This window comes from Hydra vulgaris, chromosome 14 (genome assembly GCF_038396675.1).
Source record: "Hydra vulgaris chromosome 14, alternate assembly HydraT2T_AEP".
NCBI classification, from domain to species: domain Eukaryota; kingdom Metazoa; phylum Cnidaria; class Hydrozoa; order Anthoathecata; family Hydridae; genus Hydra; species Hydra vulgaris.
This window is the reverse complement of record NC_088933.1, coordinates 16,185,443-16,205,749: the sequence shown is the minus strand read 5'-3', so window position 1 is coordinate 16,205,749 and position 20,307 is coordinate 16,185,443. Positions and strand designations below refer to the sequence as shown.

General features: G+C 28.5%; 1 protein-coding gene across 1 annotated transcript in view; it reads left to right on the top strand.

Annotated features, from left to right (window-relative positions):
* The first annotated feature begins 1,838 nt into the window (after window positions 1–1,838).
* LOC101234883 (ceramide glucosyltransferase-B) overlaps window positions 1,839–20,307 on the top strand; it is a 42,116-nt gene continuing 23,647 nt past the window's right edge. The window contains exons 1-2 of the mRNA XM_065817081.1: window positions 1,839–1,976; window positions 18,160–18,238. Coding sequence (XP_065673153.1) covers window positions 1,864–1,976; window positions 18,160–18,238 — 192 coding nt within the window. The 5' untranslated portion in view covers window positions 1,839–1,863. The remainder of the gene's footprint in view (window positions 1,977–18,159; window positions 18,239–20,307) is intronic.

Genomic DNA, 20,307 nt, shown 5'->3' with positions numbered 1-20,307 from the left:
TAGGTCTTTTTGGAGCACCTAAATAAAATTACAAAAAAAGGTACTTGTTTTGTTACATTTGGAACAAGACACAAATCGAACTAAAAAATAAAAAAAAGTTTATTTGTAAAATATTCAATAGTTGAAACATAACATAATAATAACAAACAACTCTATTGTTAAAGAAATAATACCATTGAGCACAGTAGACGTTGGTCAGGAGAAATCTTTATAGAATTTTTGTGCTCGACTACTTCGAGGTCTAGCACAAAAATTTATATTTTTGAAGCACGTTTCAAAAGCGTGTTATTTTTGAAGCACGTTTTTGAGTCTTTTTTTTAACACTTCGATTTTTTTAAATGAGGTGACTCTACGTACTAAATGTACGCGGATTTAATTTTTAAATTTTTTACAGTGCTGTGAGTAAAAGATCGGGCCCCGCTTATTTTCTAAAAACATAAAACTAGGGCCTTAGTTTTATGTTTTTAAAAATTGCATTTATATTCTAAAGTTAGAATATAAATGCAATTTTACACTACTTGTTTTATCTATTCCTTTTAATATCTGAAATTCATATAATTAATTAAAGAAAGACAACATGGTTAGTTAATCATGTAACGCGAATTACTAAAAACGTTAGTGGATATTGTTTTCAAGACCTTAGCCTTACGCTAGACAGTCATGTCCGCAATAATTTATACTTTGTGTTAATAGACTTTTCTGCAACTTGCTAGAATCGACTTTTTCGACTGAAACTTGCTAGGTCAACTTTTTCTGCAACTTGCTAGAATGCTCGATGTTGTGTCAGAAGAGTGAAAAAAACTGGACCCTTAGATATCAATAAAATATTTCACCATCAACAAAATTTAATATATACAAGAATATTATTATAATCAAACCTTAAAAAAGTTATTCGCATAAACTAATTTGTGCAAAAATAAATCCTATCCACAGGGCCACCGAGAACTATCACGCCGCCTGGAACAGCAGCCCTGATTGGAGCCCATATTTATCAAAATTTCCTTATATTATAGATGAAGGATTTCTTTTTTTGGGTACCTTCTTTTCATTTGGTGCCCCTTGGATATCTGCCGCCCGGGACAAACTGTCTCTTTTGCCCCCCTCCCCTCCTTTCGGCGGCCCTGCCTGGTTTTTGCAAACATTCCCGCCCCTTCTTCCTGGGTTTTTTTCCGGACCGAAACGGAATGTTTTATAAGTGTTTGTTGTTTTTAATCCCAAAACACCAGGTAGTCGAGGAGTTTGCATTTTTTTATATTTACCTGATGAGTCATGGTTTTATTTTGATAAAAACATGTTTTTGATAACTGAAACTTAGTTTAATATGCTTTAGAAGTATTTTACAAGAAATTGTTAAAAGTTTAAATTTCTAAGATTTTCTTTATGCAGAAATCACATTGAGATTTCTGCAAAAATACTTTTACTTAGAAACTCAAGTTCGTTTATTTATTTTTGTTTGAATTTATCTAAATATAATCTTAAAAACTCAAGTTTTAATTCATATATAACTTAAAAATTAGAATATTTATTTAATATTTTATATACACATTTTGTATTTTGAAGTTGGGTAGAATGTTATATTAAAGTTTAAAGTTTTGTGAGAAATCAATTTTTTTTCAGTTTTTTTATTTTTTTAAATTGTAACCATTAAAATACATTTTTAAAGACTTTTTTAATTATTTTAGCTTTTCAATTTTTGCAAGAGGTAAAATGGTTACTCATATCACACACATTTAAATTAGCTGTTAATTTTTAAATATCTAATCTATTATTTTTTTCGTTTTACAGTTTATTTTATTTAGTTTTAACTTATTAGTAATACATTATTTATTTTGATAGGTTAAATTCAAGATACAACAGTTTGATATGTATATTAAAGTTCTGGATATAAATATAACATTTGTTGGAGCACTTGCTTGGTTATGTATAGGATTATGGATTATTGTTTTTTTAGTTCATGCACTTGCATTGACATATGGGTAAGTTATTTAGATTTTACTTTTTTATTGTTTTGCTTATATAAATAAAGAGTTGATTATTAAAATAGCAATAGCTTTGAATTTATAAGGCATTAGTTGATCTTTAAAATTTCATAAAAGTCTATATAAGTAGATGTTTATTTACTAATTAAGGAATAACTTATGAGATTTCTTGTGCTGTTTCATTTAGTTTAAAAAATTGGAATAAAGTTTTTTGTTTTCCCCCTTGCAGTTAGAAGTCAATGTTTACCTGATTTTTTTTTTTGCCACGGCCAATGAACCATTAGATAAAATAAGTTATGACTAAAACCTTGCCTGGCCCAAAAACCTTAAAGCCAGCCCTGGTAAAAGATTTTACAGGTTTTCAAGTATGTTAAAGGACGTCATTAAAAAAAAAATTCTTTTGTGTGTCTATATTGAAAAATTTTATGGTTTTTATTGCATTATCTAGGAAGTGAAAAAATAATTACTGGAGCTAATATATAAGTGTGTGGGTTTTATAACAAATACACAAAGTCATTTTAATTTCATCATCTAGATAGTGCTGAAACAAATAAAAAAAGAAAATTTGTGCAAAGTACAACAAAGACTAAATTGAGAATGCCGTTTATGCAAAATTATGCTTTGTGTGTCAGGAAATGCAGTATTGTCAAAGTACTAGGGTTAAAAATTTTCTGGAAATTTTGAAAATTTTCAAAAAGAGATAAGTTATACTATAACTAATAGGTAAAATTTTCTAGGTAATATTAATTAGGTAAATGTCTGGTTTTTTCTAGGTAATAATAATTAGGTAAATGTCTGATTTAGGCAGTTGTTATGGACAATTTTGCTGTAAATATTGTAAAGCAGATACTAAAAATTTTAGAAGGCATCTTTTGAAAAACACTTTTCTCTGTATTTTTTTGTTATAACTGTAAGAAGCAACTATGATAATTTGTTTCAAAATTTTATAAGACTATTTTATCCTGATATTTCCTAAGAATATATGTTCATTGCTGTTATATCCATTGCATATTATATCCTGTTATATCTATTATATCCATTGCTGTTATATCCATTGCTGTTATATCCATTGCATTTATGTTCAAGCATATATGTTCATTGCTGTAGCAAGCTTTGTTAAAGGCTTAACATAATTTGCACCCCATCATCCTTAAAGGGGATGGGACATTTTTAAATATCTATTAAATTGGCCTACAAGTTGCTAAAAACTGTAAAATTATATACAAAAAGGCTTGATTGAATATTTACAGTATTTTACAATTTTTTCTTGATTTAAAGGCGTTATTGGTTAATGAAAGGCAAAAAGTAAAGAAAATTTTTTGCTAAATTTGAACTATTTAAATTATAGTTAGCAATAAAAATGAAGAACTAATGATTTCGAGATTATAAATTCTGCCACTATGTTTTTCAAGTCTTAAAAGCACTTTGTAAAAGTGCTTTTAAGACTTGAGTCTCACACCCCATAACCTTGCTTGGGCGTTTTTAACTTTATAAATTGATAAATTAATTTATAAAGTTAAAAGTTCCCAAGCGAGTTTTTCTGTATGTGTGTTTTTCTGTGTTATCATACAAACCAAATTAATTTTTTTATTTTACTGAACATTCAGATCAAATGTGTTTTCTAATGTCGTTTTTAGATAAAATGTTATAATCTAACACAGCTAGTGCATTTGTAACATGCACAGGCCTTGTTTTAAATAAAACATGCTTAATGCAATAACCTAATGTGATTTTGACATCATAAACTTCTTTTTATTTTTTTATTTCTTAAAGACATTAACTTTTTTAAATTACTGCAATAATATTAATTACCGCAAAACAAGTTAAATGTTATTTAACATTTTTTTTATGATTATTATAAGGGAATGTTATTTTTATTTTTTTAATATTAAATAATTAAATTTAATATTACATTTTAAAAATGTTTAATATTAACAAATTTCTTTCTTTTCTCCATATTTGCATAAATGAATTAAAATATGTTAAAATTTTGAATTTTTAAATTACTATTTTTTAAATTACTAATTGCGGCTTTGCAACCATTAATCATTTTTTATTTAAAAAAACTAGCAAGTAACAAATAAAAAAATTATGTTAATTTATTTGCTTTATTTATTAAAAGTTTATAATTTTATTAACGATTTTGTTGTAAATCAAAGATTATTTTTCCAAACACTATCTATTAAAATTATATCACTGTATATATTGTTTATTAAAAAATAATTGCTGCGATTTAAAAAAACGTTTAAATCACTTTTTGTGCAAATTTTTGATGCAGCTGTTTATTTAAAATTTAATTTTGAGTACAAAAAAAAAAAAAAATGTTTAGGAAGGAAATGTTCAGGTCAAAATGATCTAATTTTTTTTTAAGAACAAATAAAATTTAAATATTGAGCAACATTTAATAGTATTTTTAAATAAATTTGACAGTTAAGTTAAACCTAAGCATTAACTTTAATTTTAATATACTTAAATATATATTTTAAATCAAAGTTAAATTATATATTTTTAAAATCTAAATTAAATTATATATTTTTTTAATCAGAATAAAATTATATATTTTTATTAAATTAGTTTTAAATTAAATCATATATTTTTTATCAGAATTAAATTATATTATTATGATCATTGCTTAAATTATTAATGTTTTTCAAGCCAAAAATCAATCATTACAATAAAATAAAAACAAAATAAAAATAAAATTTTAATTTTATTTGAGTTTTTTTCATTAGTTAATAGCGCTTATATCTAGCATAATTGTCATTCAAATTTTTGTAACAAATGTTTTTACATAAACGTCATTCAAAAGTTAATGTAATTTTTTTAAAGATTAATTACTTTTTTTATCTTATAGAATAATTTGAAAGCTTATAGCATAATTTAAAAGTTAAAAAATGATAAAAAGTAGCTTAACCAAAATCTCTTACTGCGTACGTAAAATCACTCAAGTTGTTTTAAAGCTCTTTGCATAACGCTTTAAAACAAGGCCTGATGTATTTTTTATAAAGATAATTTAAAATGCAAGTTTATACATAAAAATCTTCCTATTTTTTTGAAATTTTATATGCAATCAGAGGCAATTCTAGAATAAAATGGAGGAAAGGGGGGGGGGGTGATTCCTTAGAAAGTACCTACTGATTCTTTAAAAAAAAAGGTCTTCTAAACTAAAATTCACCCGTCTGAATCTTATTGAAATACCCGACTAGCCAACTAACTTTGTCAAAAACCCACTATATCTTAAAAATCACCTTCATTGGAGAGGGATGGAACACAAAGAGGGCTTTCTAAAATCTTTATTTCCTTAAAACACTACTAAAATAATACACAATAAAACTTTTTAATCAAAAAAAGATTTTATTCTTTATATTTAGTGAATATTTTACATTTTAGTTAATTTATATAATTTATATATTTTACCAATAAAAGAAAAATGTTACAAATTTGGTCTTATCGCAAAGCCCTTTAAAATAAAAATTTCAATAATAAAAATACAAAAACAACGTAAATTTGTTAAATTACAAGACATATATTACACTATATAACAGTATAATATATCCAAAAGTATATATAAATACGAATATAAAAGAATTTAAATTAAAAAAAAGTTAAATCAAAGATTTGTTTTAATTTTTTTTTTATTTGTTTTAACTTTTTTTTTAAATTGAATAAAAGATAAATAAACAAATAAATTGAATGCAACAAATGTGATTACTCTTAATCAAAAGCTTTTTAGAAGTATAATTGATTGTCATTTATCGAAAGTTTTTGCTAAAGTCTATTGTTAAATTATTTTAAAGAAGAAATGGGGTAATTCCATGTTAAATGACCCTGGTCATGTCACCATATATCTCAGATTTTGCTGATTTTTATACAGTTGAGAGTGCTTAGTAAAATAAGAATTCTTTGAAATTTTTAGCCTCTGGCTCCAAGAAGATCCTGAAATATGACCGTTTTACTTTTAGCAGATACTGGCCAAGCCCCTCTTGTCTCCTCAAAATTGCCACCTTTATTTAAATAAACAGGGCCGTAGGAACAAAAATTATATTTGGGGGCAGTACTACCCCGAAATAGTTTAAGCACCTTTTTTTTTTCTTTTAGTCATTTTTTCAGTCAATTTCTTCAAAATTATTTATTTGAAAAATTATTGCAAGGGCAAATGCCATTGCAGCCCACCCGGTTGCAACCAGCCTAATAAATACAAAGGTGGCAAAACACATACTAAGCTATGCAACAAATTATATAAGTAAAATTTTTAATACTCAAGAGTTTTCAGGTAGAATGGTTTACCATTCACCATTAAATAAGATTTTATTTTTTTCTTATAAATAGTTTTTTTTTCGATTATTATAACAATTACTGTATTTTGTTTCCTTTAATTTTAGTTTTCTTTCTGACATTGAGTAGTGAATTAAATTGCATAATGTTGGTTCTTCCAGAATAATAGATTTGTGCATTATTAATAGGACCTTGAAATAGATTCTTACTCTATTTTTCAGCCAATTCAAAATTGTTAAATTTCTGGTCGCTTACATGGTTTCTATTCTAGTTTTAAATACTAGTCTTGCTTCACATTTTTGAACAGACTGCAGTTTTTTTTAGTGTCTTTTCAATTCCAGAGTAAAGTTGCAATAATCTAGCTGTGCAAATATTAGTTAACATACTATGGTGCACAAAACTTTGTGTGATAAGAATTGTTTTATTTTGGATATTTTGCTCATTATAGTTGTAGCAGTTTTTAACAATTCTTTGTGTTTTTAAAGATGATTCGTTGTCAAGTATTACATCTTAACTTTTTACTGAATCAACAAATCTAATGCATTCCATGTTAACTAAAGTACCTTTAATAATATCTTTTTGAATGCTAGGTGGTGCCATTAAGAGGTTTCAAGTTGTGTAACTTTCAAAATATTTGATTTTTTTACTTAAAAATTTGTAGCTGACTAATTTTGGGGGTGACGAATCAAGTGAAATGATTGAAAGTGTAAAAAATCATTATTAAGTATCTGTAATTATCAATTTAAATAAATTTAGTCAATTTTTTATATACCTATTTTTAATGCCTAAGAAACCCATGTGGCCTCAATGATATCAAAAAAATATATATTACACATCATTCTGTATTCATTGATCTTTCAAAAATGTAAAGATTTTGATTTGCAAGTTAATGGATTTCTATATATGGATAATGAGGAGCGTTTCCCACTTTTTTGTAGCGGAATATTGTAATTGATTTTTCCCTACCTTCCAGACTAGCTAGAGCTCTGAAAATTTTGGCATTTTTGTAGTGTCATTGAATGGGCATGTTAAAATTGTTTTCAGGGCCACAAAACATTGGGAGGGGGAGGAAGACTGGGGCAAGTGCCCCATTTTTTTGTAGTAGAGTCTTGTGATAGATTTTTTCCATACCTTCCATACAAACTGGAGCTCTAAAAATTTAGGCATTTTTGTAGTCCTGATGAGCATGTGTTACAATTGTGTTTCCAGTGCAGAAGATCAGAGGGTCCATGGCCCGGGGCACTGGGGCTATGCCTCACTTATTTTCTTAAAATAATTTTTTTTTTATTTGCATTTTAATAAATTAATAAAGTAAAGATAACTTTAAAAACATTGTTTTTAAAATTTTTTTTGGTTTGTACTTGTTCTGTTATATTTAATTATTTACAAAATAAAATACAAAAATATTAAGTGTCGAGATTGTGTTAAGATTTGCTTAGATACATTAATGGTATGTCCAATTATTGTTATAGGTGCATTTATGGTACAAATTATGTTGATGATTGGAACCCAATATTTATTTGCTCTAGACGGTTAAAAGAGTTTGTTAAAAGGACCATGAGGGTGCATAAATGTTGCCATACCATCTTGCTCAATATTGTCAATTTCATTTATCATATCAATCTAATGAAACGTATGATATATACCCAGAACCAATTTACCAAATTCAATGTATTAATGTTTTTACTTAACCTACAATAAGTGGTATAGTAATGGCGGTATGGATGAGCCCTCCTTCAAATGGAGGGCTCATCCATACCGGGGTGTTAGGAAACACCGAAGAAAAAACAGCAACCAAAAGGTTGTAAATGTCTTCTATCAGTGAAGATATTTATAACTTTTTTGTTTCCGCTTTTCTTTTTTTTTGTTTTTTTTTAATTTTTAAATTTCTTTTTCTTTAATTTGTTTTTTTTTTTTAATAATATATTATGTTGTATATTTGATTTGTTTTGGTCTTTTTTAAATAAAATTTTAATGGTTTTTTCACCAAGTAAACTTAAATATAGTTAAATTGATTCATTACCCAATTATCGTAATATAACAATGCTACATTCTATAGTTAAAAATAATTAATTGGTAGTTTAATATATTGAACTCACTGCTTTTAAAATTTTCTATAAGCCAAGACAATAAATTTAGCTATATAAATGCAATTTATTTATATCTCAATTTGATTTTTTGTCTCTAATGTTTTGTCTCTAATAGTTTGGCTCCTAGAAGCATTTGTTATTTTGCTTTTTAATTAAAATATCTTAGAAATTTTTAAAAATGTCACCCTATATCTCAGGTTTTGCTGATTTTTATACAGTTGAGAGTACTTTGTAAAATAAGAATTCCTTGAAAATTTTAGCCTCTGGCTCCAAGAAGATCCTGAAATATGATCATTCGGTTATCGATCATTCTGAATTCAATGATCTTACTTAAAATGTTTTAAGAAAGTACATATGTTTATAAGATTTTTTTTTTTTTTTTTAAACATCTTCGATTCCAACAAGGCTGCAAGCAGCCACTAATTAAAGTTGGAAGTTACTGTAAGAGAAAAGATGAAGATTGTAGAGCAAGATAACGATTGACGGACGATTTAAAAGATTGCAAATTATATGAATCAGGAAAGCAAGATGAAGGAAGAGAATTCCAAAGCACTGATGTTCGAGGAAAAAAACTAGACGAATAAGCGCTTTTGGAGCACTTAGGAACAGTCACAGAAAAAGGATGACACTTAATTGAATGACGAGTAACACGGGAATGAATTTTAGTAGATGGCACAAGAGACGCTAGCTCTTTAGAGCAGTGCCCATTATAGTATTTGTAGAAAAGAGAAAGAGAAGCAACATTACGACGATGTGATAATGGTTGAAGGTTGGCTGCAAGAGCAGGTCCAACTATATTTACAATGCGTTTTTGCACCTTGTCTAAAAGAAAAAGGGCATCATTAGAAGATCCGCCCCAGATATGGCAACAGTATTCCATACAAGGCCGGATTTGAGATTTTTAGAGATAGAGAATAGAATCCAGAGTAAGAAAGTGGCGAGCTCGATAAAGAGATGCAACCTTAGCAGATGCTAATTTTGCAACTGATTTGATATATGGTTTCCAAGAAAGATTGGAAGTAAGAGTTAATCCTAGAAGATGAAGAGTAAGTGACTCATCGAGCACATCACCGTTCATAAATATAGGAAGGTCTAAATTATTGCGATAACGATTGGCTGAAAAAAATTGAGTTTTATCTGAATTAAAGTTCATCAGCCACTGTGAGCCCCATGCTGTAGCAGAAGTGAGCTCCTTTTCAAGCTCAAATGCCCCCTCCAAGCAATCAGAGGGTGTTGGTTTCTTATCACGACAAGAATAAATGGTAGTATCATCAGCAAACAATGCCACCTTAGATGTGAGAATATCTGGAAGATCGTTAATGTAAATTAAAAAGAGTATAGGGCCAAGGATAGAACCTTGAGGAACCCCTGAAGTTACAAAATAAGAAGAAGAGTGTTGTAGATAGGGATAACAGATGCGGCTTTCCAGCAGGCTGGAAAACAAGACTCTGATAAGCACTTGTTGAATAGTTTTGAGAGTATAGACGACAGCTCCGGAGAACACTTCTGCAAGACAATAACAGGTATGTTGTCCGGGCCACAAGCTGTAGAAGAGTCTAGGCAGGAAATCACTTTAGATACAGATGCTGAAGTGATATGAATGTCAAGCAATGGATCAACCTGTTTGTTGGCAATATCAGGTAGAACGCAATTAGTGGAATCAAGAGATGATATTGATGAAAAGTTTTTAGCAAACAGTTCGGCTTTGTCTTTAGGTGAGGTGACAAAGTCTGAACCATACAGGAGAGGTGGAATTATAGATTTCCCCTTGTTATTGATATTATTAAAGATTCTCCAGAAGTCACGAGAGCCTAATTTTTAAGATGAGATACGAGATTTCATGACCTGAGAATAGCGGGTTTTGGCGTTAGACAAAACCTTTTAACAGTTGTTTCTAGCAGTAATAAACAGACTTTTGTTTTCTGGAGTATTGTTTTGCTGATAAAAATGGAAGTAATGGTTTCGATTGGCAATTGAAGCAGCACAGTGTGAGGAAAACCATGGAGGAGAGTGAGGCTTGACCTGGAATTGTCGAGAGGGAATAAAAGATTCCATGCCAGCCTGAATCCACGAAGTTATGTAAGAAGCACATTTGTCGACAGGAAGTTGAAAGATTTCTACCCAAGGGCCATCACGAAGAAAATCACGGAAAGAATCCCAGTCAGCTTTACTGTAGTTGTAAGAGGTTTGATAATAGGGGTATTCAGGTGATGAAGAAGAATGAGATATTAGTTTTAAAGAGATCAAACTGTGATCAGAAGCACCTAAGGGTGAATGTGGAGAAACTGAGCACTGACTAGGATCAGAAACAAGACATAAGTCGAGTAGAGAAGGTAAATGATTCGGGTTGTCAGGAAAGCGAGTTGGAAAGTTGACTATTTGAGTTAGGGATTGAGAAAGGCTAAAGTTGTGGGCTTTAATGCCTGCCGAATCACTAACACTAGAGCCAAGCCATTCAGAGTGGTGAGCATTAAAGTCACCGACAACAGCTATATTAGCTGATGGATAAAGAGAGAGGGCTTGGTCAATATGATCAGAAATAACATCAAAAAGAGTGCAGTCTTGAGATGAAGGAGAGCGATATAGAACAAAGAGAAAGGCAATAGAGTGAAGTGGTGCTAAACGAAAGCACATGAAAGAATAGTCAGTGGATTCAAATCTAGTTTCACGACAAATGGGTGAATTCTTACAAATGTAAATGCCCAGGCCAAGCATGTGACTATTGGAGTCTTTACGAATCAGAGGAAGATAACCATCAACACTAAGATCACAAGATGAGACAGCCGAACTCAAATTAGTCTCACAAAGAGCAAGTAGGTCTGGTGAACTTTGCAAGAGATAAGACTCAACAGAAGAAAAGTTACTTCGAGGACCACGAATATTAGTGAATGATAGGTTTAGATAACTTGGTGATGATGATGGTTTTTTGTGTTTAATAGTTTTTGGTACTTTATTCATTTTTAAATTAGATTGAAGAACTTGACTCAAAGCATAGATAGTACTCAGAACACCGTTTAACAGCCCAAGCAATTGCCTCATTACTACTAATAAACCCTAAGCCGTAACAAAGGGCTCCAAATGTGGCCTCCGCAATGCACACCAAAAGTACAAACAGGGACACCATCCATGCGCAACATGGCACTGTTAATACTTTGATATTTTTCAGCTGTTGATGGAATCAGCCTCTCTGAGAGCTACCACAGAGTTCGGGAAACCTGACTACCAGCCGGCCTCAGAACCATAAAACTGAGTTTTAGAGCTGTACCCTCATAAGGAGATAATAGAATGAGTTGCCTTGTCATAAAAACAGTGACACAAGCAAACACATGCATTGAGTCAAGAAGATCCAGCATTCAACATCCTAAACTGGAAACAATGTATTAAAAATACATCTGCGCCAGCCTAATAGATGAAGAAGGGGTGCGAGGCTGGTCAACAGATAGAATCTGTTTACCCCTTAAAGATTTTTGATTTGCAAGTATACGGATTAAAAACACTTGTCTATCTGAAATAATGATTTTAACAGAACTTTACATTGTATAATTTAAAACTTTTTGAATTAAAAAGAAAACAGAGACAATAAACAAGCTAACAGCTCATTCCTATATTGCAAAATGTCAAGCAAAATACCTAAGGCAACAAAAGGAAAATTTGGCAAAAGATTACTGTATTGTCTTCAAATTTTTGCAGTAAACTACACATTTGCATTTCAAGATGAAATCCAAAGTTACCTTTAGTGCCAAAGACAATGCATGTTACACCGCCTTGCCCTCTATTTATTAAACAAAAATGAACAGCTTAAAGAAAAATCGTATTCCTTCAAGTCAGAAGATAATGAGCATGTCATTGGTTTTGTGTATGAAGTTCAGACTCAAATAGTTGTTTATATAAAGGGCAATTCCATATGATTATTATTCCATATATATAATTCTTTATATATAATTCCATGCAGTAGTGGTGTAGTGGTAGAGTGCTCGCTTCATAAGCGAGAGGTTCTGAGTTTGATCCCCACCACGTCCCTGGTAGTACCACTCTTAACTTGTTTCTCCACGCAGCAACTTGTTCGTCAAGGTTCGTGTTTCGGAGTTATAGAGTTGAGAGAACCACAATTAAGTAGCCTCCTCATCTGTAGTGACCTTCTGGGCCTTGGGAAGGTGAATTAACAAACAAGAGTAAACAAAAAAAATATATATGAAATCATCCAAAAAAAAACATTTTTGATACCCTTACGTCTCAGAATTTGTTCATTTTTACCTCACTGGCAGTCCATATTAAAAAAGTAATAACTGAGAAAATTTTAGTAATAAATACACATGGGTTCCAGAGATATTGTCAGTTGAAATAATGCTGACTCAGCATTTTAGTGATTATCTGAAGCAACTACAAAGCAACTTTGACATATAGTATCTTCATAATGGCTTGGGAAAATTTCCTAAAGTCTGGTACACCAATTGATTTTTACTTGAGGAATCCAAAAATAGCACCCTCAAGACTCAATTGTCTCAGGAAACGCCTCATTTATCCAACTTCATCCAAAATTATTGACTTGTAAATTCATGACTTTTGGAGGTAAAATGAAAACTGTGACCCAAAATCTCGAGTAAAAAGTTTAATTGTATATCATTTTATCTTAGGTCTATTGAAAAAAATTAGATTCATCAATTGTCTCTCTAATTATTTGATCAAAATTTGCATTTAAAAACTTTAAATGCAAATTAAAGTTTTTATATGCAAATTAAGTCTTTTTAGAAAAATTTAAATTTTGTAACAAAAGCTATCGAAATATTTTTTAAAGCGTTTATTCAAATAAAACATCAATTAGTGATATTTATTGACTAGTTTAGGACATTTATAGTCTTGGGCCAAGGGAGGGTCAGGGGCCTCTAACCAACCCTCCCCCATTCTCTCTATATTTTATTTATTTATTTATTTTTTTATACATAAAATGAATTAATAATAAAAATTATTAAAATTCAATTTCTTTTAGTTTAAGTTTGAGAAACAATTTATTTTCATTGTTTCAAATTGATAAATATTTACCTCTTATTTCAAAGTAAGCACTCAAAACTGAGATCTTTTCATGATTTTAAAAATCATAAATTTAAAACCAAAGATATTGAAATGTTTTTTAAAAAATTTTAACAACCAATATCTTATGGTATTACTTAGTATAGCTTAGTAGTAAGACTAATATAGACATTGACATAATAAGGTGGACAGTGGGATTTATTTAAACCCTCTCCTTCCCAGCCTTCCATCCAAAGATTAAAAAAAAAGAAAAATAGAAAGACAAATTCTAAATGCAAAATAGGTAAATAAAATTGTACCTCAAATCTAAAGAAGATATGTTGACCTGATATTGTTGTGGGTTGTAGAAATTAGGCATATAACTTCAGAACTGAGCACCCAACACTCGTCATTTCAACACTCATTGGTCAAAAAGAAGTTTTTACCTGGTATAAATACTTATAGTGTTTAAAGCAATTGGAATAAAATGATGATACATCCTTGCAGGACCATCCTCAATATTTGCAATTTGCCAACTATAGTTCAAAACTTGTTCAATGTGCCAACTTACATGCTTATATAACAACTTTGGGAGGGGGGGTTGAACATCCCTACATCCCCCATTCGGGACAGCTCTGCATAATAGTAGTGTTGTACGATTGGTACTCTGCCATTGATTGAATGCTACATCTTCTTCAAGCTCATGGTCCATAAACTCCTGCACTAAAAAACATTTTAATGCTTCAATACCAGGGCATTGGTTACATCGATGCAACATACATTCTACATTTTCAAGAAAAAAAATGATCAATGCCATGAAATCTTTATTACTTTTATTCCACCTAATAGCATAAATGAGATATTTTTTATTTTAGTCCTGGCATCATTCTTGAAAATTCATCACTTTGAAAAAAGTTAATCACATTAACTAAGAGATTATAGTAACGTCTATCTTGCCCTTCAAGTAAAGACATTTTTACAACTGACACTGAGCAACCTTCTATAGTAGCTCGATGAATTTCTTTATTTTCCACTTCAGCCAGCTTTTCACTAATAATAGTTTGCAATCGAAACATTAAATCATTTAAGCAAAGATCATTACCACGTTGTTTACTGCTTAAAATGGATCATAGATGTATAGTTGACAATATGTTGGCGGAAAATCTTGATTTGGCGGCCCATGATTCATGGGTTGAACTACATTAGCTTTAAATGAAGCAAAAGAAAGACAAGCATTATAATTTCTAATATATTAAAAAAAGTTCAGATTGTCATTTCGATCTGCATTATTTCCTTTAAATAAATCTTGTGGAAATGGTGAAGGTTGAGACAAAACTATCTTTTCATTATGGCAACATAAAATATGTGTTTCATCATGAAATTTTTTAGCACCACAATGCTAACAAATATAATTCATTTCTCCTAAATAATTATAATCTGGAATAATATTACTTCTTGCTATACAATGCATTCTTTCGTATCTAGCAGAATATCTAGCGTTTTGTTGACTGGTAATTTCATCTCACCTAATCTCTTTCATTTCTGGGACGATTATTTTTAACTCGCCTAACCAAGCTCTCCTCATTTGGGTTCGAATTATTTGTTGCTTGCCGAGTAGCATTTTGTCGATTATTAATTTCATCTTGCTCTTTCATTACTGCGACAATTAACTTGCCTATTAGTATTCCATTTTCTGAACTAATATCAGCTTCTAGCCTAATATTATCCATTTAAACTTCACTTTTAATTAAAAGTAGTAACAAAAAATCTTAAACGAATCTCGAAGACTGTGATCTTTCCTATATAATTTTTTTCTACTCTAAATAGCACACACAAATAATTTTTATATATAACAAACTGCCATTTAAAATAAATTATACAATAATCTTATGACTTTAAAAATATATATGTAATATCAGCTAGGAGATGTTTGAAAAAAAAATTAACTTTGCAAATAATAATTTAAAAAATTATTAAAAACCTGCAATTCTAATAATAAACATACTGCTAACACAGAAAAGTTAAAAAAAAACAATGTTGTAAACCCTTTTTTGCAAACTTTAATATTATTTCTTTAAAAAAATTATAAGTAAACATTTTTAAAAAGTTCACAAAACTTTACAATATTTTGTTCTTCTATACCACGTAAATACATCATTTTGTTTAATTTTTTACACTTCATACGTTGTGCAAAAAAAAAAAAAAAAAAAGATTTTAGAGAAAGTTTTCATTTACTTCTTTGTTTCCATGGATGACATGTTTTAATATTCAGCAACTGATACCATGTCACATAAACTGGAATTTTTTAAACAAGTCATTTATAAAGACATTGAATATGTGACAATTGTCTTTAGCAAAATCTAATCATGTAATATATATTATGAAAATTTTTTGTGCCATTGATATTTATAAAAGTAAGTTACTTATAGGTATCATATCAAAGTTAATAATAAATAATATAAAACAGAAAATTATTTTTTAAAATAGAAGTATAAGTATAGTATAATAAGTTTAAAAATAAATATAAGATTTACAAACATTTAAAAATAAATATAAGATTTACAAACATTTAAAAATAAATATAAGATTTACAACCATTTAAATTTTTCTGAAAGTTCTAATAGTAAGAGTTTCAAGTTTTGAAAATGGTTAATGAGATTTTAATTGGTAATGGAGATTGCTCTGTATTTTTATGCTTTAACATAGTATAGATACATAATTTTTAATGGAAAATACAATGTGCTGGTGCAGATAACTTGAAATTGCTAGCAGATTTTAGGTTACAATTGTGATTTGCCTACTATTACTATATAGTTTGTGAATATAAAAGGTAGGTATTGTAATTTTGGTTCTAAACAAATAAAAAAAATATGATAAATAAGTAATATTATTAGATAAGGTTACATAATAATAATTAAGGATATTTAAATTTAAAAAAATTATTTTTTACAACATCAAAAAAACATGCTGCTTAGAATGTTCTCAAACTTAAGAAAAATATTTTAGATAAGAGTGAAGAATGGCCTGATATTCATTAAACAAAGTTTAATTATTGACATATTTATGAGTTTGCCAACATTCTGTTTGATCTGCCTAATTTTAATGCTTTTCAATTCTTGAAGATGCTATACAATTGAGAAATTAGATTTTATTTTGATTCCAAGATATTTGTTAGAGCTATTAAGGTTCATTTTCTGTTCATTTAGTTTGGTATTTATCTATTTATTTTTGTTTTAATTAATTTTAATGTAATACTTTTAGTTATTTTAAAGTTAAGGGGTGATTAATCCCTTAACTCTAAAATAACTGAATTTAGAGAGACATTGAACAACATTGGCGTTAGTAAATTAAATTTAGACATTCAGATTAAAAAAAAAGTAAAACAAGCCTTGTTAAGAAGTATTATGCAGCTTGCATTTTGCGTACAAAGTGGTGATTTGCATACGCGTTTAGCAGTTTCACGTTAAGCAAAAACTTTTTTATTTTAGAATATTTAAATTATCTTTTAATATTGCTTATTTGAAGTTTATTCAGAAAATGAGTACCGCAACAGTGAATTTTTTTGTTAAAGAAACTGATTGTTTTATATATATTTATACTTTTTAATTAAAAGACATATAATTAAATATGATTTAAAAATTAATAATTTAAATTTACTTTTAAAGATAAAGTGCGCACTGTCTTGTTCCTAAAAGCTCGTGTTTTGAGGGTAAACTGTGCACAGTCTTGTTCCTAAAAGCTCATGATTTGAAGTTAAACTGCACGCAGTCTTTTTTCCTAAAAGCTCATGTCTTGAAGGTAAACCTCACGCAGCCTTGTTCCTAAAAGCTCACGTTTTGAAAGTAAAGGGTTGAGAGAAGTTGTGACAACAACAAAAATTTCAAAAAAGTATAAATAAACAGTTATTATACAATTAAAGTTCTTAAATAAAAACATGTTTCTTAAATTTTTTTGTATATATACTAATTCTTGAAATTTGTGAAATTTTTCTAATTAAAAAATATAAAAATTTATTATGAGATGTTTAGAAATATATTATAAAATTTGTTATAAGATTATTATGAAATTGAATGTAAAAACTTAATAGATAATCCAGTTTGCAAGTAGTTGGTGGGATAACATAGAAGAATCATGTGTGTACGGAATAACCCAACAAAAAGAAAGTTCTACAAGATTAATTTGCAATCAGATTTTCATATCTTTTTTTTTTGTTTCAAATCTAATTTGATTTTATGGTTAATTTCATAGATTTCACAATTATTTTTTTTAAAACTGTTATTTACACTGCTGTCCATAGTTATTCGAATGACATAAAATTAAAAAAAAAAATGCTTTATTTTAATTATTTTTTAATGTTAATTTTTACACTATTAGATAATTTAATTAACATAAAATTTAGATTTTTACACTATTAGATAATTTAATTAACATAAAAAATTTTTGATTAAAATGTTTTGATAAAAATTATAAATATATTAAAAATGCTAAAGAGGCCAAAACTGTATGAAAAATGGACCATCAATGATTGTATAAATACCTAAAATGTTAATAAGTTAATATTTCAGGTAGATTTTATTTTCAGTTTTTCTCAAAATAATAAGCAAAACTTTGATATCTTATATTAAAAAGTACAACCATTTGAATATTATTTATATTAAAAAGTACAACCATTTGAATATTTATTTTCAGTAGTGTTTATTACTTGATTATGTGTTATAAAAAATTTGTAATTAATTTTTAAAATTAAATTTAGTTATTTCATATTATTTTTTCTTGTATGATATTACATTTTTTAAGTTTGTTTTTAGAAAACTTTATTTATACAGTTGGAGAAAACTCAAAGATAAAGGTAACGTAAAGGATTTGCCAGCTGTATCAATTATTAAGGTTTGTTTTTGTCTGTTGAGTATTTTAAAAGTTATTAAGTTTATTATTATTATTTTGTTTTTTAGTCAGCGTTAGCTTTTATGTTTTATAGGATAAAAATATTTTCTGATTATTTATTTAGTGGTTTTCTTTTTTCAAATATATTCAGAGTTCTGGATGTTTCTGTTTGTTTTAAGCATATCTTTTTCTAAATATATTTAGAGTTCTGGATGTTTCTGTTTGTTTTAAGTATATCTTTTTCTAAATATATTTGGAGTTTAATTTATATAGCTTAATTTGTGTTTAGTTATTGTTTTTCTAAGGTTATTTTAAATCTTACTAACAATATTTAGTCCTTTTAAAGTTTTATATTTTTAGTTTAGATTAGTGTTGTTGTTTTAGTTAGTATGAATATGGAATTAGTTAAGAAAAGTTAAGCATCAAAGACGGTTTAAAGATGACTGGTTGAGCGATGATAGCTTTAAAGATTGGCTAAAGAATGATCTTAAAGATGATACTAAAGCGCTCTGCCTTGACAGATCACGCAAAAGGAACAAAACACAATATAGAATTTAGATAAGTGAAAGGATTCTTTGCAAAATCAAAAGAGAAAAGTTCTTTAACATCTGTCTTTTCTGATTTTAGTAAGTTATAGAAAAACAAAAGACATTGGACTTATGTGTCAAAAAGCTAGATGTTACTAAGGCTGAAATTATTTGGCAGCATAAAATGTGGATAGTGGATTTTCTCTACATTCAGATGATGACTTGAGTCATGTTTTTACAGCTATGTTCCCGAACAGAGCCATAGCATCACAATTTCAGATGAGTTGAAGCAAAACTTCATACGAGTTAATTCATATTTTAGCTCCTTATTTTAAATCAGTTTTGTGAGAAACTTTAAAACTCTCTGACATCTATGTCTATTCTTTTGATGAGAGTTTAAACAAGGTTACTCAAACTTTTGAAATGGATACTTATATTAGATTCTGGGATGTTAATAGAAGTCGTGTCTGTTATTTTGGATCAAGTTTCTTAGGTCATACAACACACCAAGACTTATTGACTCATTTCAAGGATATTATTAAAATATTTGTTTATTTCAGTATATCTCATTGTTATTATTATCTTATGTTGTTTCTCCTTTAAAGGTTTCTTATTTTGTGATTTGTTGAGAAATTTTGCAATTTATTAAATTTAACTAAGATAAAAAATGATTTAAATGGATTGTGCCTTCCTTTTTTTTTGAATGTATATATAATTCTTAATGGTGTTGAGTATAGTATTTATAGTGTTAATGCTTTCTCAATTTATTACAGTTTTTTTGGATTAAGTTGTAGAACACAAATTTATGTAGTATTTAGTTTTAGATTACATACTTTTATATTTTAAAGTACAGTGGTTGTCTTTAAAACAATTTTTGTATCACTTTGGAAATATCATTAGTGCTGGAATTTAAGTGCTTTTTTAATACTAATGCTAGAAAAAGATATGGGTTTTAGGACCAAAATCCTGGAATAGGTGTTAAAGTTTTTTAAAATTTTGAGTGGACACACTGATATTGCTAACCTCATTTTTCTTTATTCCGAGGGCTGATTGCTAAGTTACCATCTAATATGTTGCCACTCTTTATTATGGAATACTGTTGTCATGTTTGGACTGGTTTTGTGTCCTTTTTTTTAGACATGGTTTAAAAATATAGTTGAAGCTCTAACTGCCAAATATGAGTCACTGTGTTATTGTGATAAAGTTCACTCTCACTTTCACTTTCTATTTTCTACAAATACTGCCATGGTTGTTGCTCAAGTGAATTTTTTTGTTTAACTAAAACTCAATCTTGTGTGACTCATCCAAGTCGAGTTGAATCTGTAACTGTCCCCTTTTGCTTAAAAAAGTTTTATTTATTAATTATTACTTAAACATCAATTCTTTGAGTTCTCGCCTATCTTCATGGTTTCCTGACTCATACGATTTTTTAAAGTGTCAACTGCTTTTTTGCACTAGTTGCTTGCAGCCCTTATGTGTTCATTTTGAAACATCAACAACAACAACAAAAAACCCAGATACAAATGGGCTATTTTCTTTTTTACA